This window comes from Chlamydotis macqueenii, chromosome 5, assembly GCF_036417535.1.
Source record: "Chlamydotis macqueenii isolate bChlMac1 chromosome 5, bChlMac1.mat, whole genome shotgun sequence".
In the NCBI taxonomy this organism is placed as follows: Eukaryota; Metazoa; Chordata; class Aves; order Otidiformes; family Otididae; genus Chlamydotis; species Chlamydotis macqueenii.
Window position 1 is genome coordinate 69,649,845 of NC_141560.1, and position 19,892 is coordinate 69,669,736.

The following is a 19,892-nucleotide window of genomic DNA, read 5'->3' on the forward strand; positions in this document are numbered from 1 at the left end:
GCTGATACCATCTGTGTACGCTTGCACAGCTGGAAAGAAACGGGTAAGGGAACGGTATTATACTGGATAACCTGTCGTCATATTTTCAAGTTGCTGGAAATTCAGGACAAAGTTACACTGAACGTTTAAGCACGCATATTTTGAGAGAGAAATCCCAGCTTAGATGCTGGTTGGTGTCTGCTCAGAGCACCAGTGACACTAGAGGTCAGCACGGGCGCATCTACACCAGCATTTTAGTCTGGGCCAGGAGTGTGCTGGTGAGTGCTGCCTATCCCGCTGCAGCCCACAGGGCTGAGCAGACCTCAGAGTCTGCAAATTGGATTCTTTTGCAGAAAAATAAGCTCCTGAACAACTGCTGACAGTCATTCAAGCCACATACCCGGATTAGATCTAATCTTAAATAAACTCCCAGGACTCGTACGGCAACAGCAACTGCTACTACTAAGGTGTACTCCAAGACCACAGGATACAAAAACGCATGGAGGATGCTACTGAATGAAAAGTCACCCCAAAGAATCACAGAATCATAGAATGGTTTGAGTTGAAAGGGACCTGTAGAGGTCACCTAGTTCAACCCCCCTGTAAGGAGCAGGGACATCTCCAACCAGATCAGGTTGCTCAGAGCCTCATCCAACCTGGCCTTGAATGTTTCCAGGGATGGGGCACCCACCACTTCTCTGGGCAACCTGGGCCAGTGTTCCACCACCCTCAGCACAAAAAAACTTCTTCCTTATATCCAGCCTGAGTCTACCTCCCTCTATTTTAAAACCATTACCCCTTGACCTACCAAAGACAACATTAAAGATGATCATGGAGCTCAAGGAAACCTGCACTGAGAAGGGCAAGAATTGAAAGGCAGCAAGACTTACTAAAAGACATGCCGAGTCTGCCTTCATTTCTGTATCATTTGTAAAATCTAAGAGTTCTTCAGGCACATCAGGAGGGAGGAAAGAATAATAAACAGTACAGGCAGAACGTAATTAAAGATAACTTCTAGCTTGAAAACAAAATGAATACTTCACCTCAGTTATGAGCAATCAGATAATCTGTATCTCTGAATTCTCAAGGACGTGGAATATAAAGTCACAAGTCCAAGAGAAAGCATTTTTGTAGCAAATCTCTCAAGCCTATGTCCTATGATGGAAGAAAAGCAAATGGAAATATCTAAACTTAAGCAGGAAGAAGAAAACTGTCTGGGGCAACCTTGGTAGGACAGCCAAATTTATGGATGACAGATTCTTCTGTACTTCATTTCCCATTGGAAGGTTATTAGGTAGGAATTCTTACTATTTTAAGGACAATGAATTTTAAGGGGAGAATGACGAAAAGCCTTTTTTTTTTTTTTTTAACAGGTAGAAAAATTAAAGAAAGCTATGCCACATAGTGTATTCTCAGTGGACGCAAACAACAGCTGCCAGAGATCTGAGATGACCTATGATTCTCTGCAGCACCAACAGCACTTAGCTAATAAACCCCGTTAACACATCCATAAACCCAAGGCAGTGCCTCACATCTGCAGAGATTTCAGTTAACTTGGATTTTATATGAATCAAGTTGCTCCTGCACAGAACTTTCTTCAATCTACCCAGAACATTTCAGAGAAAAAAAAAAAGTATATTATCACATATTTAGGAATACAAAGAAATTTAAGAATTGAATTGCTTCATTACTGAATAACAGAGGAAAACTGTCAATGCAGAACGAAGAAATACATAACACTTGTATTTTGTGTTTGTACAGGGAAAAAGCAAGATGTATCAATCTCATCTGAAAGAATACTCTCACTCTAAGAATAATTCTAGAGAATGTTAAAAATTGACATTAAGGCTACACTTTTTAAAATGAGACATTATGAAGGTTTCGTCTCTAAGGATTTTTTAAAAGCAATCAAAAGAACTTAGTAGAGCACTGAATTTTCTTCATCATTCTTCTTTCATTAGACCTTGAAATGTCAAGGAAACTTCTTAAGACTGAAAGGCAGCGGGTCCTGTGCCAGTGCTATTAAATGGCACATGAGACAACCTGGATAATTAAAAGTCCAAAAGCCTGGCATCAATCCTAGCAAAATAACAGAATAATTCCTACAAGTCGCAATTAATGAAGGATTAAAGAAGGGATATAGAATTAATGCCAGTCAACATGATTTTTTTTTGGAAAACAGAACTTGCCAAGCTAGCGTGATGTCTTTGACGAGACCACGGGAACCAGGTGCTGTTCTGTACTGCCTGCTTCCCCAGAACAGTCTGGATGGCAATGAAGCTCCCTGAAAACTGAACTTGTCTGAGAAGGGAGATTATACATCAGCGTGACACAAAACACCTGCCCACCAGTTTTACTGGGCATGTAGTGTTTAATTGTGGTTTGTTTTTTCCAAGAACTATTTCTCTTTCTTTCATTCATGGCGTGCAAATGACAAGCTACTATTAAACACAATTATTCAAACTTAATAGCAAAGGGAAGCTGTTTGAAGAAATGTTCCTAAATCTCATTTATAGGAAAGAATTGTTATTGTGGTGCTGGTCTGAAAAAGGCTGAGTTGGAGATTCATTTCCTACACATTAAGATGATCTACTTTCTAAAATCATTACCATAAGAAGTTCTGCTGCTTTGCAAAGTCCACGATGCAAATCCTTGCAGCTTGCAGAAGTTTGTGATGTTTCTCAGCTGATGTTCTTTCAGCCATCCCAGCAGACCTAATTTAATTTCTAATCATTTCACCATGCTTAACGCATTTTTCTAAATTACTTTTGCATTCGTACTCAGAGGGAGTACTGGCTGATTTTTGCTTGTAAAGCTCTTCCCTTTCATTTCCATTGTTTCCTATTCAAAGGGATGACGCTCACTGCACAGAGCAATTCAGTGATCAGCTGCTTTCAGTCCGTACCATATTTCAATAATAATATCGCACATACTGTGGATTTCCTGTGTTTCATATTCATAGCTCCAACCTCCATCGCGTTACACAGACAAACACTGTCCCTCGCTTGTGCCCTCCGGGTGCAGGACATTTTTCAAGACAGTTTAGCAAAATATATTGCATAAGCTTTCATAATTTCACATCAGAAAATCTGCAAGATGTTTCTGTTGATATTCTTTTAGCACTTACAGCTTTGGTAACCTTTTTGCTATTCTTGTGACAATTTTTTTAAACATTTCCATTTTCCTTTGAATGATCAAAGAAAATTTTGCTCAAAAACAATCTTGTCATATAGTAAAGCAACCACGTCATATACTGAATTTACTTCCCACAGTATGTCTTTAAAAGATCCTTAAGGATTTGCGACAAACAGGTTTGGTTACCTTCTCTTCAAAACCACTGTACAGATCTAAAGAAGTGGCAAAACTCCTTTCATATTTTAGAACTTAAGTTAATTTTCATCAGATTTGGAGAAAAACGTATAGCTCAGATTCAATGCGGAGTTGCCGTGATAGACTCAAGAAATGTGTTAGTGATGACTGACTTACATAGACTATATCCTTCTGAAGTCTTTCAATCAAGTGACCACAAGGTTTTATTGAAGAATCTTCAGAACACCTCACATTCTATGTGGCTCTTCACCAGCTCACGTTCCGTGCTGACTGAATTAATTCATCTTCCATAACGTTTCCAACAAATGAAATCACACTAAAATTGCAACTTGTTGATCTCTTTTTGCACCTAGTATTAAGAACTGCACTGCTCTTAGATTTGCCAAGTGCAACCTCAATCTCCTCTTAATATTCCTCCATCTTCAAATTCTTATTTGTTCTTAAGCCCTTTGAAGAGCTACACAACTATTCTCAGAGCCTAAATCCATTTTCTCCAGATATCAGATCTAGTTTTGTGTTCTTCTCTTTTTCTCTCTCAAAAGGGAAATAGAAAAGGAAGTATAACCTTCTCACACAGTGTTTAGTTATCTGGAGCAGTGTCCTCAATGCCTCATTCCCTCATTCTTTTAAAGTTTTAATATGACAAAAGCTAACTTTTTGCCTCCACTTCTGCTCATCCTTTAAAGTCCATTTCATCTTACCACAGCTTCCATTACAGCCAAGGAAATTAAAATAATTACAAAATCTTATAAACATTCCCAAATCCTTACTACTCTGGAACTATTATCTCATGCAGTGCATTCCGTTCCAATCTATCATGTTTATACAGGGGATATATATAAAAACAGAAAAGTACACCTGTGCATTTCCTAAGGACATACATTAAAGGATAATGTTTGTGAATTAATGATATGATGTGTAAATTTTAGTGTATTGTCTGTGCAATGCCAGAAGTTCTTCATCAATATATCAGAGATCCAAAACACATCAAGAGTTAATGTAAAACTGCATAAACTCCTGGAGAGCAGTAATTATATTCTCAGAGCCCATTTACAATGAGCTTTTAATTAGAGAGGACGTCCTCATATCTTAATTCTTAAAAGCAGAAATTGTGAGAAGGTAGGTAATTCTTAAAATAACATGCTTCAATGTACATTTTTTTCTTTTGTTATACCAGAACTGTAAAGACTCCTTGTTTAAAGTCACTTGTGTTTTACTTACTTACGGCAGCACAAGCATACGATAAAGGAGGATTCTACTTCCTTTGTCATTCACTAATGGATGTCTTCTCTAAAATTGAGTAAAAGGTCAACAGAGGCAACTTTACTGCTATGCTAAATACATTCTATGACTATCTCAGATTGAGAGATGATTGATCCGTTTTTCTTCCATTGTTTAGTTGTCTAATCAGCCATTCTCCCATACTGTAAAAAAACCAAAACGCAGCATAATGCTTTACAAAATGTCTGCATACAGTTCTGTGTAAACAGTTTTGTAGTACGTCACAGCATGGTCCCTCATGAGAAAGACCGCTTGCTTGGATGGCATCCAGTAAAATCTGATCAATAAAGCCATCTTTACTTTTTAATTCAGCAGCTCAGCTTTATTTAATTCTCCCATTTCTAGTATTGCACAAACGCATCGCTGTATAACATATCACCATCCAGCCTGCCTCTCTGCTTGGACAGACACATCGCATTTGTCGTTGTTAGGATTCAACAGGAACTTGATCCGATTACCTGGTTTGCTTTCATTTGGTTTACACTGAACTTCTTCAACGCATTCTGCAGGAAACCATCCAATATGTCCCCGGGTGCTGCCTTCCCAGAATCCACCTTCACCGATGCTTAAAACTAAACAAAGAGACATAGGAAGCATTAGACTTTTCTCTCTTCTCACGTACATATAAGATTAGTCACATAACATGGTCAGCAATAATTGAATATCACGTTGACAGAAGCAAACGCTGTACAATAACTCAAACGCTAGTACCTCCAAAACAGGCACAGAGTGACCTTTAAATGCGACCATTCCCTGATCGGTCTTTGGGACCTCTTCCCAAATTTATTTTTGCCACAAGTTTCCTTGGCCCTCACACAATTCTTTCCATTTTCAGTTTTCTCATTGCTGCTCTTATCATGCATAAATGCATGGTCATACTAAGACCATAAAAATTTGTCTTGCCTCTTCAAATTAAGCTGAAGTGCTGAACCCATTGTAAAACTGAACCCACACTGAAATTGGGTTTTAATAATACATATTTTGATACCTTGTATGTTTTTTACTTCTTACGGAAACATGCTATTTTATTTAGTGGGTAGCTCCAGAGATTCGTAATGTAGGTCGAGTAATATGATTTAACGGTTTGAGTACACAGCGAGCACTTGAACATCCCATAGGTGCAATACACAATGTGCCTTTTGAAACTTTTCAGTGTTTTTTTTTCTCAGTAGAAGACAGTGACAATAGGGAAGAGAATGATTTACCAATAGGAGAAAAAGCTTTATCCTGTAGTTCTAATTATCTCCATATTAATGTTAGGACTCAACAAGGTTTGTGACGAAAGACAGCAGAACGACATACGCTTTTTACAAGTAAGCAATTGGAGATTAATTACAAAAATGAAAGGATCCTAAATACTTGCTAGGTATTATGTTGAAATTAATCTTATAGAAGTTTCTACAAATCACTGTATGTTTAATATACATTAAAAGAACATAGATGTACTACTAAAAACATACTATACGTTAATATTGGAACAAAGGTGATACTATAGGTTAATAAAAACACCATTAGCTCTTCTAAATAGGTTGACTGGGAATGTAGCTCAGCCACACAACATAAGTCCTCAGAGTACCTCTGTACAAAACACAGCGTTCAGAGGAGAGGTCCCTGAGCTACCAAAAATAAGTCTGTGGAAGTCGAAGAGGCACAGCTCCATTAGCTGCGTGTTCGCCAAGCCAGCCAAGCTAGCCGGCCCTGCTGAAAATCAAGGCTAATTAGCCCAAGCACATCTCTCTGCTAACGTATGCATATGGTTTTCAAGATCTGAGATAATATCTCTGCAGGGTATTTCAGTACGTAAGGGATATGAACTTGCTCAGAGCTGTTTGGATGGTCTCTAACACGAGCTCTTTGTGCTGTTGAAACATACCTTATCGGGCTTGAAAATCATCGTTCCCAAGCCTGACTGCAATTGAATTCTGTATCAGTGGAACTGCTGTGACTCAATGGCATTGAACGTGAACTTGATTTGCACTACTATAGAGTAAGATGAAAATCAAACCAATGACAGGCAAAAAAAAAAAAAAAAAAAAAAATCTTAGTAAAACTGAAGAGGTGGTAAGAGGTCTGGTTTGACGCACCAGGATCTGTAAAACTGCATTTGAAATTAAATGCTTACCTAGTTTCTCGTTAACGCAATCCTAAGCTATTTGTTGTGTTATTTACAGAACATGGATGTTTATTGACATAGACATTTGACAGAAAAATGTTTTTAAATGTGTCAATTTTAAGTCCTTTAATGTACATAAGAAGTACGTATTAAGCCCCAGGAAACAGATTCATTAAAGCAAAATCCTACACCTGTATGAGTCCCAAATGCACAATTTATCAAGCATCTTTCTGACAAGTATGAGGAAATCGATACCTACCCAGGTAGTTACAGGATAATGGGGGAGGGCACTGACCTTCGAAGACACCACAACTCTACAGTGACACTTAAGCTGAATAAAAAATTTTTATCACGTCTTTTCTTTTAGTTACCCAACACCTATTGATATTGTTAACATAAGCAGAAAATATTTCATCTCTACATTTAAATGTAAGCAAAAGTGAAGAAACCAGATCTGTGCTTTAATTATATTAATAAAATAAATAATACATAAATAAAAATAACAAAGATAAATTTGGGGCATAATTAATGACAAATATGTTGATAAATTCCAGCTCTTCTTGAAAAATGTTAAAACCTGTGCGCATTAACACACAAAGTCAATCTGATAATTCAACATGGCATCAACCAGAAGCCTATTCATTCATCCAATATATACTGGATATTCATCAGCTTCCAGGATATTTTGAACAACGTAGCCTCTGTTCACATAAGAATAGAGCGTATTTCTTATATATGAGATAAGGACATAGGAAAATGTAATTGATAACATCTCTAGATATTATCATTATTGTAGGATGCTACCGTACATTGATTTAACTTCAAACCATAAAAGTGAGTGCAGGACTCCAGTCAAAAGAAATTCTGAAATGTAAGACAGTGAAAGATTCCTGTTGAAAGTAATTTGGTTTTCTTTTTTTTTTTTTTTTGAGGGGAGTGAGTTTTCAGCATTGAATCTCAGTCCTGACTTCACTCCACAAATTGTCAAGATAGAGAGAACAAAAACTACTTAGAGAAAGACTTCCCCAACTCAGTATTTTATTAATCTGTCAAATCTGCTATTTTGATGCTCCAAATGACACGGATATTTCCATCCCCAAAAAGCATTTGCAGTGTAAGAAGGAAGTTGGGTATTTCACACTCAGAGAGTAATTTCATGTGTTTATGGTAGCAGCAGCTGACAAGACTTCCAAATCAAGATGGGAAAGGAAATTTGCTTTGTAAGGTCCATCTGTGAGTGGAAGGCAAAAAGTGATCACTACAGAGCAAAACCAGTCCCACTTTAGATCATTATTTCATGAATTATTAAATATTAGTGATTACTAATAGCAAGAGCAAAGCAAAAATATGTGTAAGTCCTGCCTGAAGATATAACGCCTACGGAGGAGGTAGAAGGGGAAATAAGGTGCTGCCAGAACGCAGACAGCCTTCACAATGCTGGTTCAGAGAGATGTCTAAAGATTACATCTCTACAGACAAAATTACGGTACCTTTGGACTTACAATCAAGGAAAAACATCATTATGGGCACCAAGAAAGGAAGGGAAAGCCCAATGGAACTGGAAGAGGCACAAGGATGACCCGAGAGGCAAAGGTGGGGTAGCCAGAGACACAGCTGATGTGCAGAGACAGAGACAAACTGCTGGTGAGATGGAGGAGAAGCGCATACAGCCTAATACTCAAAATGTACAAGTTGAGATCTAGATGGTTCTGCACTACCAAAAAACTTGAAATAATCTTTTTAATATATCTCAGGTGGTGCCACTAATAAGAAATTCTGCAGCAGGAGCCAAAGCCATAATAATCTACATATCTATAAAAACTGGCAACACTTCATTTATTCCAATGTGGGTAACTGGGAACTTAAAGGATAAATCAAAAAATACAATTTATCTTTTGTACCCATTAATGCTTTTTTAGAATGAGCCCTTAATTTCTGTCTTTTCCCTCTCACAGTGTTCGAAACATGTTGTAATAGATAATTTGGTACCAGCAAGAGATTTTCTAATCAACATTTCCCCTTCTGAAGGACATAACAATGGTAAATCAAAGGATAACTTTCCCAAAATTAATAATTAAGCTTTACCATTTCAAGTATTTTTTCCTTTTGCTTTTAGTAAAAACAAAAGATGTGGTTGCTATGGCAAGAGCAGGCCGAAGTCTCTTTACACACAACATGAATTACAAAAAGAATCTGATGTTAGAAGAGTAAAATTAAGGTTCTAGTAACATCATGAATCTTGATACGACTTTTCACAACAAAAGTATAGTTCAAAACAAGAATTACGTTCGGTCATACAAACAAAACTGCAAACCAAAATTGGACAAGTATGAAACAACTGAATAACAGGAAAAATATGTAAAAGCAGGTGCCTACCAGGATCTTATATTTTAATGTCTTTATACTTAATATCAGTCAGATTCTCCTTTGTCAAAGTCCAGAAAAAAAAAACCACAAGAAAATTATATATAATGCCAATCAAGCATAGGAAGTACTGTCTCTTGCAAATTTTTACAATGCAACATATTACAACGTATATATTGTAACTAATATTAATAAAACATACTCATCTCAAACAGCTTAATTACTGAATTTACTATCCAAAAAGTCACTCTACTCAAAACAAAAACAAAATTTTATTCTTCCACATTACAGCTCCCTTCATTATGCTGAGAAATAGGCTATAAGAATATTTTTCCATCCAATGATGCTGCATACCATTTCTAAATTCTTTATGATATTAAAATTTCAATGAGTGACTTAGTCTAGGTATCCTTATTTGCAACAATATCAATAATATTTACAGCCAAATTCATGCCTTTGTCGTTATAGCTGCCGTAGGATATATCTGAAATGTCTTCGTAATATCAACACATCAAAATCAATTTTTGGTACTGTGTAAATGGCATTCTTCTTTCCCAGGAAAATAAATAATTATATGGATTGGGAATGACAGATGATCTTCTGGAAAAAGAACATTTCTCTAACCAGGAGAAAAAAGAAAAATGAACAGAATTGCAGTAGCGTAGAAAGCAAAGTTGAAAATCCTTTGAAAAACCTAGCAGCTGAACTAGCCTATGCAGATGGAAGAACTATCAGAGCTAAAAGTAAGTTATGTCCGCTAATCAAGAGCGGCTGAAGAGCTCAATACTTTTAGTGAGATGTGGAATTACGTGCGCTGAAAGCCCTCTAGACCGCTCAGTAGAAAGCAGAAAACTTCAGCACTTCATCCTTAACCTCCAAGGGATGGCAACAGCGTCCCTTCCATTCCAACCGTACCATGAATATGTTATTTACCTTGATTGCATTGTTCTGTTATCGACCGCAAATGCTACTCACCTAATGAAATGTAAAGAGTTTTCATCTCAATTCTAGCTAAGTAAGGTTCAGTGCAAATCTGAACTTCGTTTTATTCTCCTAATGTAACAATCTTCCGGATTTCCTTTTTTAAAAATAAAGTAGATTTTTAATTTCCCATGGGTAGAGATCCAACTTCTTTCTCTCAGAAATACTTAATATTATAATTTAGGCTTTTCTCTTGTAGAAATATGTTGTCTGATGGAAATTTTCAGAATTATTTGCCTTGTGGAAGGAGAGCTTCCAAATGACAGATAATCTATGCAAGAGTACCTTTTTCAGTTTTGCTTAAAACAGCCCCTAAAATGGTTACATATGCTCTTAACTTTGAGTTGTAATGACAGCTTATTACCTAAGTGTACATATCAATGTAAACAAAAATTCACCGTTTGAGCTATTTGTGCATACAGAAAACAATATTAAGACAAGTACCGTGCAGAGCGACTGTTCTCTACATCTGAAGCTCAACTTGACTCGGACTTTACACACAACATAAATGAAGGTCAGCAGAAGTTACTGCTAAATCTTGCTCTCTCTTAACGAGCGATGATTTTCTTAAAATTTGGTTTAGTTTTTTTTTTATTCTATTTCTTTATCTACCCCTCCTTGTTCCTGATAGATATCCCTCCCTTCCTGTGATTAATGATGAACAGGATCTGTCTGCTCTGCCTTATGTGCAAGACCGTCTCTGGCTTTCAAATACTTAATCAAGAGCGACTGACATAACTTGAGATCAGCGCAACAGGACTGGAAAGGAAATCATTGTCTGTCACCCCCGTGACAACCACATTAAGGCCTCCAGCATGCAAACAAGTGACTGTGCCCCAGCTCCCATGTAGAAAATGTTCTTGTGCAGGCCACCAACAATCTGGAAGGAAAGCCTTGTGTATCTGCAGCTAATGATTCTGTAGAATTGACCTGAGCAGTCAGATTTGACTGTGGCTCCACAGACATTTGTTTTAATGAAGAAGCAAATTCAGCAGTTCTTTCGCATCTTGGGCTATGGGACCTCTCAGAGAAACCAAACTGGGGAAATAACACGGACAGAAAATATTCCTCCCTCTTTAAACTTACATTTCACTTCCATTTTTGCCTCCAAAACAAAAGTGTGATCCAGCTGTGTATTCAAGGAGTTTACCTTTCTGTAGCCCAAGTGACTCTGCTGAAAACCAACCTTACCTATCTGTAATTCAGTATTTAATTGTTCGACTTCTCCGAACAGTCTAACAGCCATACCCCAAGCTTACTACGTATCTCCTGGTTGTGTCCCATCCATTCCTGTGGCCACCCACACTGCAAGAAGACACTAAGAATAAGGAGCCTTAGTTTCAGGTTTCGGGTGGATGTCACCAGCCCAAAACGCCACGGCCATAATCAGTGTCAGGCTAGATCCTGACTTAAAACAGCTTTTCATCTTTTATCACCTCTACTTTCTCAAGGAAGAAACAATGCAAACAAGCAACGTTCAGGAAAAGGACCTTACGATGAGAAGATGAGAGTGACTATTAACAGAGCAACCACTCACTACATCAAAATCTACAAATACAATAATCTGCACATAATCCTCTAAATCTGAGGAAATCAGGCTCAACTGAAATAGAACTGAATGAGCAAACTGTTCAAGATTTGGCCCTGTACTTTTCTTCTTTTTTCCCCCTTTTTTATCTTTACCAACAACTTTCTAGGAAGATTATCCATCATTTGAATGTCTCTTTGTCGTAGTTCAGCCCCAATCAGGACCAGACGACACAGTCTCTCTCTCACTCCCCCCACCCTCCGAGAGAATAGGGAGAGATAATATAAGGAAAAACGGCTCGAGGTTTGAGATAAGGACAGGGAGAAAATCCTTGAAGTTACCGTCACAGACAAAACAGACTCGACTTGGGGAAAACCATTCATTTATTTCTAAAACTAGCAGGAGAATGAGACAGAGAACAAGATAGCCTCCCCCCACCCCTCCCCTCTTCCCAAGCTTAACATTATCTCTACTACCTTCCCCTCCCCGAGCGGCACAGGGGGGAAGAGGGAATGGGGGTCGCGGTCAGTTCATCACGCGTTGTTTTACGCCGCTGCTTCATGGTCAGGGAAAGAACTCCTCACATTCCTCCCCTGCTCAGTTGTGGGGTCCCACCCATACGCCACAGTCCTTCGTGAAACTGCTCCGGCGTGGGTCATCTCTTCCACGGGGTGCAGTCCCTCTAGAACAGCTGTCCCAGTGGGCCCTCCACGGGCCACAGCCACCTTCAGGCATCCACCTCCCCCGGTGTGGGGTCCTTCACGGGCTCCAAGTGGATCTCTGCTCCTCCGTGGACCTCCATGGGCTGCAGGGGGACAACCTGCTCCACCATGGTCGTCACCACAGGCTGCAGGGGAATCTTGGCCAGGAGCCGCATTACTCCTCTCCCTCCTTCTGAACTGACCTTGGCGTCTGCAGCCGTTCCTCTCACAAGAAAAGTTTTTCACAACAGGCTGGCAGATGCCTCTCAGAATCTCTTCACATCATCCATCTCATCTCCTCTCCACTTCTTGCAGCCGGGCCAGGCTAAGTCAGGCCCAGTTGGCCATCTGGCGAGAGGCCAGAGGGTGAGCGGTGCAAGGCCCATGAGGCTCGCGCCTCCCCCTCTCTGCCCCCCGCTCAGCTTCTTCACCTCTTCTCCCTTTTTTTTTTTTTTTTTTCTGTTTTCCCCTTCTTAAATACGTTATCGCAGAGGCGTTATCACGGAACATTCTGCTACCAATCGGCTCGGCCTTGGCCAGCAGCAGGTCTGCCCTAGGCCCGGCCGAGTCCCCTGAACAAAGGGGAGCGACTTCTAGCAGTTTCCTACTGAAGCTACCACCTTAGGCCCCCCTCACTAACAAAACCACAACACTCTTAAATAGTTTGGGGAAAGACAAGGAGAGGAAAAACAGCATAAGAAAAATCTTCTGCACTGATTTAAATTTTGGACAGAAATACAAGCCAAGCATTGGAAAAATCCACCCATTTGTATCATTTATCACCGTCTCTGTTGAGGAAGGTGCAGAGACAACTTTGCTCTTCTCCACAGCGATGCCCAGACCAGAGGTCAGAGGAATGCAGAGCAGAGAGCGTTAATCTGAGGAGAGGTCCCAACCCAAGATAGATCTGGAGCCTGTGCTACTGTGGCAGATACGTCGAAGCTCTTACATCCTCATCACTTTCTCGAAGCCTTGACAGCAAAGCCAGCTCTCCTGCTGGAATGGGAGCAAGGCCATGTCTTTGTTACAAGACTTCGATATATCACAGTTTGAAGTACAACTCTCCCCTGCTCTTCAGATGCAAGCAACGTGAAGAAATGAGTTTGGGTATTATCTGTGATGAGTCATAATTATTTATGTCAGGAATTTAAATCAAACCGATCAAGCTGGGAGACAGTAAGGAAGCAAAATAGCCCAATGAATCTGGGTAAGATTAATATTCCATTTCACATTAATACCATTCTTCATTTAAAAGCAGCAAAACAATGCTCACGAAAACCTCTTAGGTTAAATTTTGCTGCTATACTTATTCACAGAAGGCACAAAAAGCTCTTGAAGAAATACACCAGCACTTCCAAGGCTCTCCCCTTTCCAGTATTTTATTTACTCATCTAACAAGTGCAAAAGCCCGGGAGACCAACTTTCCTTCTGCCCACAAGCACTGTCTGTTGGCAATATCCTCAAGCACAGCAGGGGTTTAATAATCTTCCTTGTTCCAAATGACTTACAAGTAGATTTCACAAGAAATAAAAATGTTAGCGATATATTTGGATTGCCCTACTGGCTGAGATCACAGCGAAATAAAAGTAGCTTTGCAAGGGTCAGTGTTTTTAATGCTGGGAACTACTGACTTTCTGCCTAAGAACAGATGCTGGAATCACTACTACTGAATTACTACCATTTCTCTGACCCCAGAGAATGTAGCTGAGAACAGACCTCGGTTGTGGTGAACTCTTTTCAGATATGCAGACTGTGCCTGCACAGGAGGCATCTCAGAAGGTTCATGAAAATATCTGTTGGAGCATATTTAAGATACTGAAATAACTCCCCGTTTTTCTAGATACTAAGCACATGAAAAATTGTTTCATCACAGTTAGAGTTAAAGAAATTGAGCATTTTCCAGAACTAGCCCTGTATTCTGCCTTCCAGGTGAAAGAGAGTAAGAAAGTAATATCAGAGCAAGCAACAAAAATAAGGGAGGAAAGTAAAAATTTACAGTTGGAGTCACCCATGAACAAACTATGCTATCCCCTGAGACCTGAAAATTGGAAGAAACAACTAGAAATAACATGGCAAATGGAAACTCAGTAATAGAAACACATAGAAAGACAAGAAAAACAAAACTGCAAGCAAGATGAGGCTTCAAAGTCTCTCAAAGTATTTGAATCAGGCATTCGTGTTTTTTTTCATTCTAGGTCAGTGAGGGGTAACTCATATGCATTTCAGGTACGTTTCAATATAATACAGATTCCAAAAAAGATTTTGATTGTGTTGTTTCTTAGTGACTGGAGACGGTCTGCACCACGTTGACGGGTACCCAGAACTCATATCTGCTACCTTTCCAACAAGGCACGCCAGTACAAATTTGAATCCCAGGTAACCTTAAGGATGCAGGTATTTCTGTATTGCTTTATCTTCAAGGCACAGAAAACTGTTAATTCTTTGCTCACAACGAACTTTGGAGCATTGCATCCTCTTCAGACATCTGAGTTTTGTTATAAAAGAGGTCGCTTGATTTCCAGTGTAAGAATTAAATTTAGCAATGCAAAAGCTGATTAAAACACATTTTACAGATACTTTATGTGTGCGTGTGTTTGGATTGTGGCAGATTTATTGCTATGGACTTTCAGGTATAAAATGAAGAAACACAACGTGTTAATAGTGTTTCACAGTGAGGAATGAAGCTAGCTCTTCTTCATTCAAAACATAAGATCAGAGTTGCTCTCATACAAATAAAGATATCAGATTTATTTTTACAACAGCCATGGCCCTTCTCTCATGAGTGGCAGACACACAAATGATGTCAGTATGTATGACTAACAACTAAAAATAAAGCAGATATTTTTGTACAGGCTACGTAATATCCTATTAATACAAGACCATTTTGTTTAGTTTACATTTTCTTTGGACCTTGTCCATTCACAGCTTTCTCTGAGTAGTTTCCTTGTATCATATACTGTGAACTATTGTCACTCATGCACTTCTAGAAAGAAAAAGGAAAAAAAAAAAATCTGCCTCATCTTCATCTGATGAAACCACTTTTCATCAAGAGTTTAGGAAGTCATCCCTCTCCATGACCCTTCTAAGTCTACCAAGTTAAAAAAGAAAATCCATACAAACATTTCCCAGCTAATCCCTTTCTCTAATATGTTGTTCTGGGTTTTTATCCCTGTAATAAATGCCTTGCTACATCTTTACTGTGATTAGTCTCATGGGATGTACATGTGATGAGCATCTCCCCGGGGTCAGGCTGAACACAGATCAGAATCCCACAGCAAATGTCAACACGTTTGCATCCTCCAAAACAATCCAAGAAGCTGGTACTTCAGTGTTTTATTCAGAACAGCGCAGCTACTAAGTTGGCAGAGGAAATGGGCTAAGACAAGGGGGTTTTATTTCTTAAATGTGAGGCTAAGGTGTTTCCAAAGTGAGGAAAAATTGAATTCCATGGGGTTTAATGTTTCATTTCATCCAAGCACTCCACACAGCAAGTTGCTAAACCCCAAAAATGTACATGATGTACATGTACCCCCAGAAAATCAAAACCTCAGTGCTGACTGGATCACGGTCTCGCTAAGTGAGTCTCTAAAAGGCAGAATATATATCCCATACCAAATAGAAGTTCTGGTCAGAAAGGAAAAACGCAGGACCTCCTTGTAGCCAGTGGTTCTGGCACTCGCACGGCATGCAGGAAGCACTGGGGATTATTCGAGCTCTATTGCCTCTGCTGTTGGATGACGGAGAGGGAGCCTATCAATCTTTCACACTAGAGTAATTTTTTTTATTCTCTATAAAGGACCACATTTTGCTTGGAACAGGGACGTGAATCCAGATTTAAGTGAACCTGGATTTTTGTCACATATGCTAAGTTTGAATGGTTTCCTCAACTGTTACACAACTGAGACCTTTTCACAGCATCACTGTCATTTTACCTGGACTCTTCGTTCTCTATATGACCTTGCTGTGTTCATTCTGACATTTTTCGTGACAACTGAGGAACCATTGACATGTAACACAAAACAGGACTTGATCTTGTTCTGAAAGTTTTTCCTTCGATCAGCAATGAGAGTCCATCATACGGTGTTCCAGCCTTGACATACAAACAGCCTTAAATTACACCCCACAAGATTTCATCCTAAATGTTAACACTGACAATCCCCACGTACACTTTTTCTTTTTCCAAACTTTTTCCTAAAAGCAGACTGATATGTATAAAAATCTCACTAGACTTTACTGCATATCAAGGTTCTATGAAGTTCTGCAAATTCTAATCCAAGTGTGCCTGCAAATTCCAGACCTCTGCCAGATTTTAATTCAATGTGCAAATCATATACTTGAAACTGAAAAAAAAAAAAAAAATCCCTGCAGGGATCATTTGGTGTTGGATGGACATGTCTCTCTTTTTCTGACAGTAATAATTAATTTATAGGCTGTTTCAGTAAACACAGATTTTCCCCAGAAATGAAAATGCAAAACTCACAGACACAATTTCATTTTGTATTTCAACATTTTGACATTCATTGATTAGTGTCTCTCTCCAAGTCTCAAGTTTAGATCATACCATTTCCAGAAGATTTGAAAAGCGATCTAACTTCTTCTTGCATTGTTTTCCAGTTACTGTCATAATATCTTAGAAGCAAGTGCTCCTGAACTACGTTTTTTCAAACGTTAAAGTCTTCATTGAAATTTTAATCCCTTGTTCTTGGGAAATTTTTGCATATAATAGTCTCAAATTCTAATGTAAACAAGCAGTCAGATAATGAATGCCCCTACAAAATTCAGCATCCCAAGCAACCTGTTGCACTGTTTCCTCCTTTGCCAGGGAACACAATTTTTCTGTCTCATCTTTCTCCAGAACTGCCTGGAGTCTTTATTGTTACATTCTGGTGTCAAGAATCTATGCTGTACTTACATCCTCTACGTAAACAAAAACATCGCTACGTCTTTAAACCCAACAAGTCAATTGAACACAATTGTGCAGGGATACAACGTCCCCCAAAGAAGAGGTGATGGTGCTCAACCATACTCATTCTTTATCTCTTGGCACCTCCTAGATCTCTGTAAACACACTCAGCGTAGGAGGTTCTTTAGTACCACTCATGACACCCAAAACTTCATACTTGGTAGGCACTGTTAGTTCTTCCTGGTGCTGTTAAATTTTCTGAGATTGTACATAAGCAAAAAGTTCCAGGGTGTGCTTAAATCTTGCTTTTTAAATCTTTTTTTTTCCATCTTTCTCAACATTTTGTTCCTTGACACTTCCAGCGAGAGCTCCACAGTCCACAGAGAAGACCTCAGGCCTTCACATTTTAACCCAAGAGCTAGTATTCTCTTGTAAAGGTATGAAACGATCACATCTGCTTTTAATTTACTTTACACTTTGCATGACAGTTACTCGTAATGTAGCTTCACCTCTCTAGATTGTACCCATTCTTTTGACACTTGAAGGCTTTTTTGGAGTGGCATTATGCATTACTTCTCTCGCATTTATTCTCATATACTGGGTGCTTGCAAAGCCAGTTCCCAAACTATGCAAAGCTCTGTCAATTTTCTTTGAATTTGAAGATGATTTCTGCTTTCCATGACTTGAACTTTACTTGATATTTGGCATTCCCAAGAAATTCTATAACCTTGCTTGCCTTCTATTAATTTTACTTTAGCCTAGATAACTTTGTTAATTGGGAACTTTTATAATGTTTTACAGAGTGTTCATATGGGTTCTTCCAAAATTTCTTGTGCACTATTTTCTTTAGATCATAATAATTGCTTTCTGCCTGATGAGGGCACAGTCTCCCAGAACGGCAAAATTATCTTTTAAGCCATACAGACATCACAAGCTCTCCCAAGTTTAACCTTCCTCCTTCATCCCTGCCTTTCAAATGAACCTTAGATACGTTTTATCTTTAAGTGCAGCATTCTTCAGATTTCTATCCTACACCTTCTGAAGGCTTAATGTCAACAAAAAAAAATTATTAAAAGCACAAACACTTCAGAATCAGTCACATCCAAAAATAAAAACACAGAACCACCTTCTAATGGCTCCACATTTTTTTCTAACTACTGCTTTCAGGCTCAAGGGAGGAGATATTTGAAGTTTTCCTTTGTAAGATAAGTAGTTTCAGTTGCAAGGAAATTTTTATCTGCTTAACACTTTTATTTAGAACACTGAATTTATACCCTTTTATTTGATTTCCTTAACTGGTATTTGGTTTGTATAGATTAAGCAGAAAGTCATTTTATTCCATGACCAATTTTACCTGGATGTGCAAAACCACAGCTGAAACCAGGTAACTACGCACCACCCTTAGGAAGGTCAATCCTGCAAACCACATTGCCCGCTTTCTAAGCCGTACCTGGAAGTACTTCTTGTCTTCAAAATAATAACACAACATTTGGCCTTGATTTTAACAAATTCTCAGTTAGGAAGTGCACCAGTGGACAGAAATTATAGATGCACCGCCACACTTGCCCTCAAAATATTTACAGTAGGTTCTACCTACCTACTTATCCTAAGTCTCACAAGGGGACTTTTTCTACTTAACCAATAAATTGTTCCTTGAGAAAAGGGCTTGAAACAGACTTAACCTTATCCCCATTTCCTTCCTGAGCTGCTTAGATAGCTGACGTGTTTACAACCTTTTAAAGCCCTGGAGTTGTCTTTCTATAATGACTACAGAAGCAAATTACGTGCTCTGTGTAAAAGACCATGCTGCCTTTACTGCAGATATTTCTGAATTTTAGAGGTATTTTGAAGTCACTTAAAGTTCAAGTGGTAGCTGAACATGTATTGGTTACAAAATAGAACTAGGAGCAAAATACCCAGTAAACAAAAAAAAAAAACAAAAAAAAAAGCATAAAAGCACTACTGAACAGATATTTTTTTTCCCTAAACCAGAAGATAATTTTAAAATAAAATCTCCATCTAGCAGAATAAAATGTGTATTCAAAATTAATTATGTACTCACCTTTGACTCTATCTCCTTTGTGTAGATGAATTTCCCCTTCTCCTTGAGGTTGATATGGCTTTACGACAATAAAAAGTCTTCCAGGTACAGCACTGTAAAGCTTGCGTTTTGGACCCTGATAATCCAAGGCAGACAGAGTATCCTTGTTGGCACTAGGACTGTAAACAGCACTGGAAATTGAAATTAAAAAATAACATTAACTGGTTATTTAATATGGGCAAAGTTAATAATTTACCATCACACTAACATGATTAAATTAAGCAGTAAATAACATAATTGTCTTCCAGTAACACAGCTAACTCTGTAGAAAAAAAAAAAACATGTTTTTACATTCTAAACACATGCTTTTAATTACTGAAATATTTCTGTATGAAACATTATCAATATTTATCTGACCATAATGGTCTAGAAAATAAAACACGTACCACTAAATTTTTTTGGTTTTCTGCAAATTAAACTTGCATATTCACAGACCTTGACGAAGTTTTAAATTTATATGCAAATCACACATTTCAAGCAACACAATTTATCAGAAAGACTTTAAAACATCTGTATTTACGATTATTGTTGGGAATGGATATCTTTGTAATATTGTAATACTAATTGAACAATCAAGACAACTGAATTATTAACTGAATAGACTGAAAAAT

General features: G+C 38.4%; 1 protein-coding gene across 2 annotated transcripts in view; it reads right to left on the bottom strand.

Moving 5' to 3' along the window:
• The window catches only part of SHANK2 (SH3 and multiple ankyrin repeat domains 2), a 318,926-nt gene that overhangs the window by 199,812 nt on the left and 99,222 nt on the right, over positions 1–19,892 (bottom strand). For both annotated transcript variants that reach the window (XM_086748644.1, XM_086748645.1), the window contains 2 exons: positions 19,243–19,412; positions 5,049–5,162 (listed from right to left, as the gene is read on the bottom strand). In XM_086748644.1, the coding sequence (XP_086604770.1) occupies positions 5,049–5,162; positions 19,243–19,412 (284 nt within the window). The remainder of the gene's footprint in view (positions 1–5,048; positions 5,163–19,242; positions 19,413–19,892) is intronic.